Source organism: Cynoglossus semilaevis, chromosome 5, assembly GCF_000523025.1.
Source record: "Cynoglossus semilaevis isolate Cse_v1.0 chromosome 5, Cse_v1.0, whole genome shotgun sequence".
NCBI classification, from domain to species: domain Eukaryota; kingdom Metazoa; phylum Chordata; class Actinopteri; order Pleuronectiformes; family Cynoglossidae; genus Cynoglossus; species Cynoglossus semilaevis.
The window spans coordinates 18,901,526-18,913,298 of record NC_024311.1 but is presented as its reverse complement, the minus strand read 5'-3'; the positions used below and the strand labels follow the sequence as shown (position 1 = coordinate 18,913,298).

Genomic DNA, 11,773 nt, shown 5'->3' with positions numbered 1-11,773 from the left:
GGGCGTGAGGCAGAGTTGTCTGACACTTCTGTCACAATCACAGCAACAATAAGAGACGCTCTTATTATTTATCCTTTGTCTATGAATGTGCACGGGGTCAAATATGTTGCGATGTATTGCACTCTGTTTACACAAGACCAAGACCAAAAAAAAAAAAAAAAATCCCAGCCTTCCCACTGAACGGGTCTGTGTTCTCCATTTGGACAGAAAACGTATGAATTGAATGATTTGACGTCTACCTCTTATTGGCTGGAGCCAGGACAGTCCACCTGTCCACCTGTCCACCACAGACACATGTTCAACCACTCATTCATACAGTCGACCTAAACCTGCATGTTTCTGAACTTGGATCAAACCCCAAATACACACTCCCCACCGTAAGAAACGGAGGGAGAACTGAACCAGTTTATGAAGTGGTTCACACTACGCTGGACAGGATGATGATGTCATCTATAACAGACGTCCAAGTAAAGGCATGAGTACATGGCAGGACCCAAACGCAGCTCGTTGCACTTATTTCTATTTCCATTAATCAGGGACGCTGCAGCGGGCTAAGTGTTGGAGACACTCTCCACCAGACACGTTCAGACATAAATACGGTCCTTTTCATGTTTCAACACAGAAACAACATTTACAGCTTTTTACAGACGGACAGATGACTTGGCAGGAAACGTGGGTACTTTCCACTGACGGAACGTGTGACATGGACTCATTCTTTCCGTAAGAGAGAGAAATATTTAGGAGTTGTTGGATTCCCTCTCAGCGACTATGTCAGCTTCAGAGAATGTGCTGTAGAAAAACACACAAAGGCCATAAGAACACAGGACTCTGTGACTGTCGTGGAGCGTCTTTCACTGGAGTTCAAACAGTGAGTGGGCAGGTTCCCATAATCCAACAGGATGGATGTTTGGAGTTTATAGAAAAGAAACAGAACCCCTACAGACTACAGGACCGTCAAAGGAATGGACAGTTCAGGGACCGCATACCTTATATTTACTGTATAAAACTGTCTAAGTATTAGCTCATATACACACATATACAAACACATATATTATTATATATATATTATTAGAGTGTGTAACAGCAACAACAGCAACAACAGCAACGACAGGGACAACAGCAACAACAGGGACAACAGGGACAACAGCAACAACAGCAACAACAGGGACAACAGTGCCAACCTCCTCACAGGCAGAACAACAGGGACAACAGCAACAACAGCGACAACAGCAACAACAGCAACAACAGGGACATCAGGGACAACAGGGACAACAGGGACAACAGCAACAACAGGGACAACAGCAACAACAGGGACAACAGGGACAACAGCAACAACAGCAACAACAGAAACAACAGCAACAACAGCAACAACAGAAACAACAGCAACAACAGCAACAACAGCGACAACAGCAACAACAGCAACAACAGGGACATCAGGGACAACAGGGACAACAGGGACAACAGGGACAACAGGGACAACAGGGACAACAGCAACAACAGCAACAACAGCGACAACAGCAACAACAGGGACAACAGCAACAACAGCGACAACAGCAACAACAGGGACAACAGGGACAACAGCAACAACAGCAACAACAGCAACAACAGAAACAACAGCAACAACAGCAACAACAGGGACAACAGCAACAACAGGGACAACAGCAACAACAGGGACAACAGCAACAACAGGGACAACAGTGCCAACCTCCTCACAGGCAGAACACATTCCTCTCAGATGAGAGCAGTAGCACAGCCTGGAACTATAAAGTTATTGGGCAAACTCACTGAATAGTGATTGTGTTTATTGTGAGTCCATGTGGAATACATGTGTCATAAAACAGTGACAAGGTCTTCTGAGTGACCTCACCAGAGAGGAAGTCTCCAGAGAGGAAGTCTCCAGAGAGGAAGTCTCCAGAGAGGAAGTACATGTGAGCCAGAGAAGTTCAGGACAAACTGAACTGAGCTGCAGAGAACTCCGATGTGGAGAACTGATCAAAGTCACTGTTTCATATCATCAGGTACTGACCTGTTGTTTCACAAATGTTGGTTTTGGGAAATCATCATCAACTTTTGAAGTCGTCCTTTAGAATCAAACTATCCTGGTGTCCTATTATTATTATTATTATTGACTTCAGCAGTCATATATACTGTGTATATATATATATATAGTGTATATACAGCATATACAGCATGAGGAGAACATCTGTGGCTGACGACTGACACAGTCTGTGGGGAAATAGGCCCACATTCTTATTAGTGGTAGAAAATAATTGTCATTTAAGAAGAAGCTTAGTCACTAGGTGAGGAGTTGACACTAATGTGGTGCTAATGATTGGATTCATGGAAATAAGTGTTAGCCACGGGGCTACTGTGTGACTGAGACATGAACAGCTGAATGGATCAGTTTCTGAAGCACTTACTGATGACAGCTGTGCCACTCCCAGGTGTGACGCGGCCGGTTCGGCATGAAGTCCGCTGTTCCCTTGTTCTTCACCCTCTGTGGGAATCTCAGCAGGACCCTCACGTCGTAGTCGGTTGTCTCAGGGGCGTAGGCAGAGCTGTTAAGGAAAACAACAGGAGTAGAAACCACACTGACTGTAGGTCCGACTGTGTCCTACAACAAGAACAAGATTAGAGTGGCTTCACTCTACGAAATAATTCAGCTTTCAGATTACAACCAGCTCCGTGGTTTGAACGCTGAGCGGAAACACTTCCTTTTTGTGGCACAAAGGCACAATACCACAGAAGATCTAATACGTTTGTCTTGTGGCTGTTGTTGACATTGGAGTGTATGTCAAATTACAACAGCCGTCACATCTATCTGCGATTGCAGCAAAACCCAGACAGGATATGAAAGGGATTTGAAGGATGGCTGTGTGGTGATGGGAAGAGGGCAAACACAAGAGCCGTGGGGACAGCACACTTCAATCATTTCAATAGTGTCCTTAGTGCAGAGACAGTCTGAGAGGCCGGGGTCACCAGGCCGGGGATGTTGTCCTCCAATATAGAGAAGTGCAACTCAAGGTGGGTTTTTTTTTTTTTTTTTGATGCAACTCAAGGTGGGGTTTTTTTTTTTTTTGTCAGTGAAATCTTCCTGCTGGTGTTGCCGTGTGTGAATCGTGTACGTGGATCTGTACATTTTACAGTTTAGACCATGATCCTTTTGTTATTCCACATTTACAGAGTGCTGTGATCTGTGTTAGAGCTGTTACAGCTGCACAGTGACCTTGACCATAGATCATTGTCGGCTTCATTCACTCCTTAAATGTTGTTGTATTCAGTATTCTGTGTTACTGAAGTAAACCATAGAACAGATTCACAGAGGACTGAGGAGCATGTACACAAATACACATGTAGGTCAGTGAAGATCCCTCCAGGAAACTAGATCTTACCTTGATAGACACTTCTCCTCTGCAGCACAGCGGAGAGAGTACATGTGGGCTCTCTGAATATATGTTGAAGCCTGGACGTAGTGAGGATCAGGGACCAGATCAGCCAAACCTAGAAGAGACCACACCACTGATCACTGAACATCCACAGGACTATTGTCCAGCTCCTCCACGTTGACACAAAACTCCACTAACTCTATTCAGGACACTAGAATTCCTACAGCACAGGAAGTAGCACAGGGAAATGTGACGTTTCCTGAAATGAGAGTGGGAATAAAAAATAAAAAAAAAACCACAGCAAAAGAAACCTCGCCTCAGCTCCAGTATCTGTGAATTTATACATTGGTTTGTGTTTACAGACGTGATCAACTGAATCAGTCCAAAGGTGGTCATTCTTCCTAACAGAGCTTTAAGGACATCACAGTTTTTTATAGCACCACTGGTTCCATTACTGTTCTACTGAACTGTATTCTTTTACCACAAATCCACAAATGAGAGAAAGACACAAACCAACCAGTGGCTGGGAGTGGGTCTGAGGGTCCCACAAACGAACCTGCCAACCTAGAGCTAGAGAATACTGACCCCACAACACAACTCCAGTCCAGTGACTGAATCAGTAGGAAAACAAGAATGAAAAACAGGCAGAAAAAGGAAAGCAGGCCTGACTTGTGAGGGAGGGGACCATCACAGCGAGGGTCTCTGGCACAGCTCATCATACCTCTCTCTGTTGAGATGTTAAGCAACTGAAAGTCAAACCATCTGATGCCTCAGCACAGAAGCACAAACTCAGTCATTTCAGAAAGATATTTCACTCAATGATATTGAATTTTTTTTTTAATCCACTGTCTGTTTATGGAAACCAAATCTGATGGTGATTTTTCTTCATCCCTGCCCATTTCTAACAATCAGGTTTGTTTCTCTTCTTGGCTGAAAGTTTAAATTAGGACATTGCCTTTTGCAGCTGCTGTGTTGGTTGGATGTGTGGGGCACAGAGAAGCTTCCTGGGGCAGATCATGTCAACATCGTAAGACCAGTGTGAAACCAGGACAGCTTTGGTCTTGGCCCTGTCCATCTTTGAACTGTGAACTTGGGTCATTTGAAGAGTAATTATTGGTGTATTTTTCAACCTGTGGCTCAGACAAACACAGTCAGCCATTAGAACTGGACTTAAACAGTCTGGTCTAATCTGACAAACACACTCATGATTCACAGTGACTGTTCACAGTGATGTCATCACATTCATCCACTACCATCCACCTGCAGGTGGACCCGTTTGTTGCCCAGATTCACTGATAGACCGCGGTACGTCAGGTTGGATGACATCACCTGGTGATGGCGCTGTTCCCTCTCCTCTTCACCTTTTACACCTCTGACGTCTGGTACAATACATGTAGATATAAATATGTGCTTTGTTGCAGCACAAAAATGCAAGGTTCTGACCCCCCCGCCCCGAGCCCCCCCTTCATCCTCCCCCCAGTAACTGTGCCTAAATATTTGTTTGATTTCCTGTAGCTGAAGCAATGGACCCCATGTGTTAGTGGGACTTTCCATGTTCTCCCTCCCCCCTCTGGGAGTGGTGAGGTAGTGGAGCCCCCTCCCTTGTTTTTTTTTTCTCCTGTTCTTAAGACACACAGGCAGCCACTGACTGCCACCACCTACTTCCAGCTCCACTATGAGGTCACCACCACTCTTACAAACTCTCACAGAAAACCAGGCTTCGGCTTTTGCAGCACGACCTCTTCAGAAAACACAGCGCTCTCTCTGTGTGTTCTCTGGACGTTGGCAGAGGTTCACGCCACACCTGGTTTCAATAACCATGCAGGAGGGAAAGTTAAACCTTGTGTCCACTTTTGGTTGTTTGTAAACTCGTGAGGCAGATTTTTGAGCATTGTACCTTCCAAGAATGGAGATTACTGATTACTGATTACTTCAGGAAAATCTGAAAAATATTAAACACAGTTGAACTGTCAGTACCAGGGATCACACTGCAGGCTTTGGGTTTCTCTCTTTCAGACAGACATACCTTGGTTGAATGCCTACAAGTGAATCCAATCCATATTTCCAGTAAAAATGTGAGACATTTCCAGAGCTTTAGAACACACGTCTAACTCTGCTCTCCTGCAAAATCTCCTTTTTGGTTTGATGAAACCTTTGGCCACATTTTGTTCATTAGAAACGTGTTTAAACAGACTACTGTACCTCTCTGGTCTCGCTGATACACACTTCCTACAGCCACTCCAGAGTTCTCCAAAGCCGCGTTTGGAGAACCTCTGCCTGGAACCACGGGCTGCAGGAAAGGAGGTCTTGGTCTTCCAAATGGAGGGAACTGTTCATACTGAGGGCTCCTCACTGATGTTTGTCCTGGTGTTCCTGTCCTATCTACCACAACCGCTGATGCCTGGTTGGGGTTAGCGACGGGGAGGGCAGGACCAGAGTCTCCATTAAAGAGACTGTGAGTGTACCTGTGGTCTAGACCGTCTGTGAACGGCGGTTGTGCGGCTCGTGCGGGCACCGCTGGATTAGGCCCATAGCTGTAGGTCTGGAAGTAACGGTAGCTTTCATCAGTAAAGTCGGAGGGGGAGCCTGGAAGAACTGGGGGCAAACCAGCTCCATAGCCTCCTCCAGTGTAGGGCTGTCCAGGGCCGAACCCTCCACCACCGTATACCCCACCTCCAACAGGCTGAAAGGGGGGCTCAAAGCTCATTACTGGTCCTTCTACATAACCAGTGTCATATTGTGCCGGTTGATAGGGAGGTTGTTGGGGTAAAGAATACTGTGGGTAAGAAGGCACGTTGAAAGATGATGGAAAAGATGAAGAAGACGACGACGACGATGATGATGATGAGGAGGAGCCTGTGGACGTCCTAAATCGAGATGAAGACGATCCCTGAAACTGGCTGCCACCTGTTCTGCCTGCAGTTTGCCTCCAGTTGTCAGGCACTTGTCCAAAACCAAAGGGGTGCCTGGCCTGCCCACGGACAGTCTCGGAGGATCCTCTCGATGGAGCCTGACGGCGTACGTTACCCCCCTGAGGTCTGCCTGGAGTGCGTGGAAGATTATCCGCCACAACCACCCTGGGAGCCCTCTCCTGGGCACCTGCCCGGGCAGGAACATATTCAGCTCCACTGTTAAGCAAGCTAAACACACGGCCATTATTCTCCCACTGAATTACCTGTCCCCATGGGTTGGCAGAGCCGTCCTGACTCTGGCTCTGTCCCTGAGTCTGTGAAGCTACTTGAGAGTGCGAGATGAAGATGATCCCTGAAACTGGCTGCCACCTGTTCTGCCTGCAGTTTGCCTCCAGTTGTCAGGCACTTGTCCAAAACCAAAGGGGTGCCTGGCCTGCCCACGGACAGTCTCGGAGGATCCTCTCGATGGAGCCTGACGGCGTACGTTACCCCCCTGAGGTCTGCCTGGAGTGCGTGGAAGATTATCCGCCACAACCACCCTGGGAGCCCTCTCCTGGGCACCTGCCCGGGCAGGAACATATTCAGCTCCACTGTTAAGCAAGCTAAACACACGGCCATTATTCTCCCACTGAATTACCTGTCCCCATGGGTTGGCAGAGCCGTCCTGACTCTGGCTCTGTCCCTGAGTCTGTGAAGCTACTTGAGAGTGCCCTGAGCCCAGCAGGACAAATACCAGCCATGCCACAGCAACAGGCAACATTCTGGTGTGTAGAGAGCACGCAGCTCACCAGGTAGAAAAACAAAACAGTCCTCTCCAGGCAAAAACTCAAAGCACCTGTAGCGTTGTCAAAAAAGCATGTGTATCCTCTTCCCGGAGACTGGATGTATGTGTAGAGACAGATTCTGAGTTGAGAAATAAGCTCGTAGCTGAGTGCATCTGTGGGGTTTTCTATCTGCAGCAGATGAGAGAAAAAGTGCAGTCAGGAGCAATCAGAGCTAGAAGATTGAAGGTGGCCTTTTAAAGACCTGCTGGTGGTGTTATCGTCTGTTACTGCTATGAGAAAATGTCCCAGCTCCCTGTCGGTCTGTTAGCTCACCTGTCAGTAGACTGAACATCGCTCTCTGCCTTCTGAAAAGAAGTGACTGTACACGGTAAGACTGCAAGCTTCTATTTGCCTGATTGCTTACAATGGGCTGTGAAAAAATCTCAAACTTTTTTCTCCTGTTTTTTAAGGAGGTCCCACATGGCCCTAGTGCTAGTGATGTTTCCTGGCCTCGAGCAGCCAGAGTTCCAGAGTCAACATTACCATCTGTAAAGGTATTCAGCCTGTAGAAAACATTCAAATGAGCTGATTTCTTTTCTCATCTTGTTCAAGTTTAGCAGGAACATAATCTTTTCACATGTTTTAAAGGCTCGTCATTACGCTGCTCTGCCTTTTAACCTTAAAGAATCTCAGTAACCATGTGCAGATGGGAAGCGGCCTAATTGGTAACAGGGGCATCCTCTCACACAGCCCTGGTTACAGCTCAAACAATCCACAACTGTATCATACAAAACAAAGCACTGTTGAACGATGATAAGTCACACAGTCGCCAACAAAACAGAACAGAACAACACGACCTCAAATCACTGCCACCGGCCCACAAACACGGTGGCTCTGTTTATGGGGCAGAGATGTGGGTAAATGATCCTAAAAATTCCACACTGGGGTCAAATACGGGTAAGTGCTTAAAGCCCTCCACCCTCAAAACACACAAACACACACACGTCTCTCACTGCTTGTACTTGGAATACACAAAGGACGCGTATACATGGCAGGCTCCAGAGCCAGACCACTCTGTGTGCGTGGACACGCTGAGACCCTCGTTTACACAAATGTTGTTGAGACACAAGTCGTTAGAAATGACAATTCACATGGGAGGAGAAACAGCACGGCTTTTGTTTTCTGTGATTGAGCTCATACCAACAGAATGAGGTCCCACCCTGCTATCACTGCTGACCATCTCCAACGGACTGCACACGACGTGAACCAGACGTCGCCAACTGACCATCACTACTGACCAACAACCTACACTCTGCTCAAGAATACTATATATGAGTATGAACTATATATATGTCACATTCATGACTGAATAAAGTGATGGGTTTGAAAAGACACTACTGCCACCCACTGTGCTGGAGTGCAAGCATCAGTGTGTGATTAAATGTGTCACTTTTTTGTGTAATTACTCCATAAAAAGTCACAGCCACAAAGAAGTTACGAAATCCCTGCAAACAGTTCATTTAAAATGTCTCCAGTTTGACTCTGTCCACTTAGAGGACATTATTAGGAGGTCGTCCACAAGAGAAGGAAAAACAAGTCCGTCCATAACTGAGTCATTTTGTTGTCAGTTTTCACACCTTAGTTTGTTTGGGATTTGTCTTCCTGCCCTTTGACCTTTGAAGTGTTTTCATTTCTGTAATGTACGTCTTAATGAACGTGAATTACCAGTGGATTTTCTTCATTGGTTCCAGTGACTTTTTGAACGCCTGTTATTGATGTTTTACACAAAGACTGTGCTTTGAGCCGATCTGTTGTTTTTCTTTGATTGCTGTTCTGCTAAAAGCAATGTGTAGTATTTGAAGTACACAATGAAAGTATGCATTGATCCCTGTGACTACGCAGCACAAAGGGAAAGCCCAGGGAGTGTGGGAGTCAGCCCAGACACCCTTTGTTTGTATGGCTTTTAGATTTTTCGTACAAATCTACATTCATGCCAGATCTTTTAACCTAGAGAGTGATTTGTGATATTCATCACTTTGATTGTTGTATCCCGGCGTGACCATCTGGTTAATTGTAATTATATGAGATACCGTTGATAAACCTTTACCTTCACAGAATAACACGGTACTGAAAACTTTTTTTTAAATACTGTGTCCTTGCAAAGCTTCAGAGCTGACAACAGGAAATAACAAAAAAAAAATCCTATTCGATTTTGTATGAATGGTTCTATCTCTAGGAGAGTACGACAGATGTACCTTAGGTGATAAAATATATCTCAGCAAAAAGGAACAAAAAGAAACCATACGATGGCATTAGCAGCGTTAACAAAAGCACAAAAAAACACCCACATGAATAACATCGTTTTTACCCAGTGAACATTTGAGATTGTACTGGTTCTATATACAGTATATACATATATATACAGTATATATACAGTATATACAGTATATACATATATAAATATACAGTATATACATATATATACAGTATATACATATATGAATATACAGTATATACATATATGAATATACAGTATATACATATATGAATATACAGTATATACATATATGAATATACAGTATATACATATATATATGTATGACAAGAGCTAAGCAGTGCCTTATTCCACGTTGTCTCCATGACTTTAACTCCTCATGGCAGAGGCAGGGAACAATAGGTGACGTGATTACAAATACGCATGTTTGTAGTACTGTAGTACTGTAGTACTGTAGTACTGTAGTACTGTAGTACTGTAGTACATTTGCCTGCTTTTCTTTCATTCATAACTTTTCAGTTTTCGCCGGTGAGTCTTTGAGTGACTGTGTTTGACTGTTTGAAATCACCATTTATCAAAAAAAGAAACCAAATTAAGATGTTTAAATGGACTAACTGTTAATCCCAAACTGCTTTTGAAAATACAAAAAAAAAACTTGTATTTTTGTGCCTTGATTTTAAAAGGTTTGATATTACAAGATGTAAAAATCCCATAATCCTACAGGCAGGAACATTTGACAACACCTCTTGTTTTATGGTGCACATTATTGCCAAACACATCATTCTGCATTAGCCAGGACGAAGCCTGATATTTCATGCAGTATTCACTTGTCAATAAATTTGTACTTCAGCAACCAAACATCTGAAGACGTAAGTGTTTAAGACCGTCTAAACGGTTCCCAGAGCCATTCTTTTGGACCTGTGTCCAAAATGAAGCTTGTTTTCTCCAGATAATCGATCGGATTACTAAAGTGGAGACGGAGGAGAAGGAAAGAACAATAAATGGAATCGTCAAAGCACATTTGTCCTGTTGTGTAAGACAGAATGAAAATGTAAATCCCCAGAGACTTTGGTTCAGCATCACATCAGTGTCATGTGATTAATGAAGGTAAAAAGATTGTGATTGAGTGATTCAAGTGCTGCAGGAACAGTGATATATATATATTTAACTGTATATGTGCATATACACACACGTCCATGGCTCTGGTTAACTGAACCATTTCCTTTTCTTTTCTAATATTGCGGATCTTAAACTGTCACTCTTGTTGTTGATTCCAAACACCTTCGTGATGTTCTGTGAACTACGCTCGCTCCTTCATCCAACGGAGAAAATGCTCTGATGAATGAACATAATCGAATTTAGATGAACACAGAACTCAGCGGGTCAAAGAGCACTCCATGTTAACTGGAGTGTGAACTGGTGACCTCTGACCCCTCTCCAGGTGCATGGTCATTTGAGCCTTCATTTCCTACCATACAGCACTGAAGGACACAGAGGCAGCACACAGTCTAAATCAGATATTATAATGCAAACAGACTAATGACTGAGCTGAGTCTTAGATGTGCCTCCATATATGCCTTGGAATATCAACGAGATCTCTCTGGGATGTGGAAATGGGAGGCAGTGACTGGCATAGCAAGTGAGCGCAGCTTTTTTGTGGGCACCTCAAGCACATACTGTGACTGATGATGAGTGCCAGGAGACACCGAGGAAAAACTACAGAATCTCAGAATCTGCAGGGAGGGAGGAGCAGCAGCAAGTGATGCAAGAGAATTCCATTGTCATGTGTTCCCAGAGCAGTGGAAGTCTGTACATTTGCTGGAGCAGCTGATTCAATTAGCTCCAAAAATCCACAGCTGGTCCCCAGACAGATGTGCTGTGCACTGTTGTCCACACACCCAGAGAACCAATTACCTGTCCTCTGTTCTCAACACCGTTTTTATGCTGCAATCTCTAGGCAACTGCTCCATGTCCTGGTGCTGTGATGCTGAGCACCGGACAGACAACAGGGCCGTCCACTGAGCAACACAACACGCCCACTCTGAAACAAATGGGACGCAGTGGAGGAGATGGATATATCAGAAAGGTGAGTGTATGGAAAAGTGCAGCTCTGATGAGAAACACTTGGAACAGTTGGTTAGAGGGAGAGGAACGTCAGCTGAGGCAGAAAAAAAAAAAAGAATCTGTCGACCTCTAATCTAAACAAATCCTTTTCCTGAAAGAAATCTTTTGATATGTGGAAAAGATAAGCCTCTAAATGTTTAGACTGTGAATTATTCTCATCACATGTTCTGTAAATTCATAAAGTCTTATCCTCAACCAATCACAAGTTAAAGTATTTTCTCTACACGGAGATAAGAAGGACATTACCCACATCTTGTTCTAGTCACACAGTCTCACCCCCTACATCTCTCACTCTCACACCCTCCTCTGCCC

The 11,773-nt window shown here is 44.5% G+C and overlaps 1 protein-coding gene across 4 annotated transcripts in view; it reads right to left on the bottom strand.

The window, feature by feature from the left end:
- Window positions 1–11,773, bottom strand: part of LOC103379417 (lysyl oxidase-like 1) — a 146,937-nt gene that overhangs the window by 5,796 nt on the left and 129,368 nt on the right. Inside the window, exons 1-5 of one of the 4 annotated variants that reach the window (XM_025055417.1) lie at window positions 7,396–8,072; window positions 6,963–7,251; window positions 5,589–6,588; window positions 3,393–3,501; window positions 2,421–2,558 (exon numbers count right to left, since the gene is read on the bottom strand). In XM_025055417.1, the coding sequence (XP_024911185.1) occupies window positions 2,421–2,558; window positions 3,393–3,501; window positions 5,589–6,588; window positions 6,963–7,058 (1,343 nt within the window). In that variant the 5' untranslated portion in view covers window positions 7,059–7,251; window positions 7,396–8,072. Of the gene's footprint in view, window positions 1–2,420; window positions 2,559–3,392; window positions 3,502–5,588; window positions 6,589–6,935; window positions 8,697–11,773 lie in introns of those variants that run through there. The other 3 variants (XM_025055418.1, XM_025055416.1, XM_008310963.3) reach the window with 3 other exon arrangements.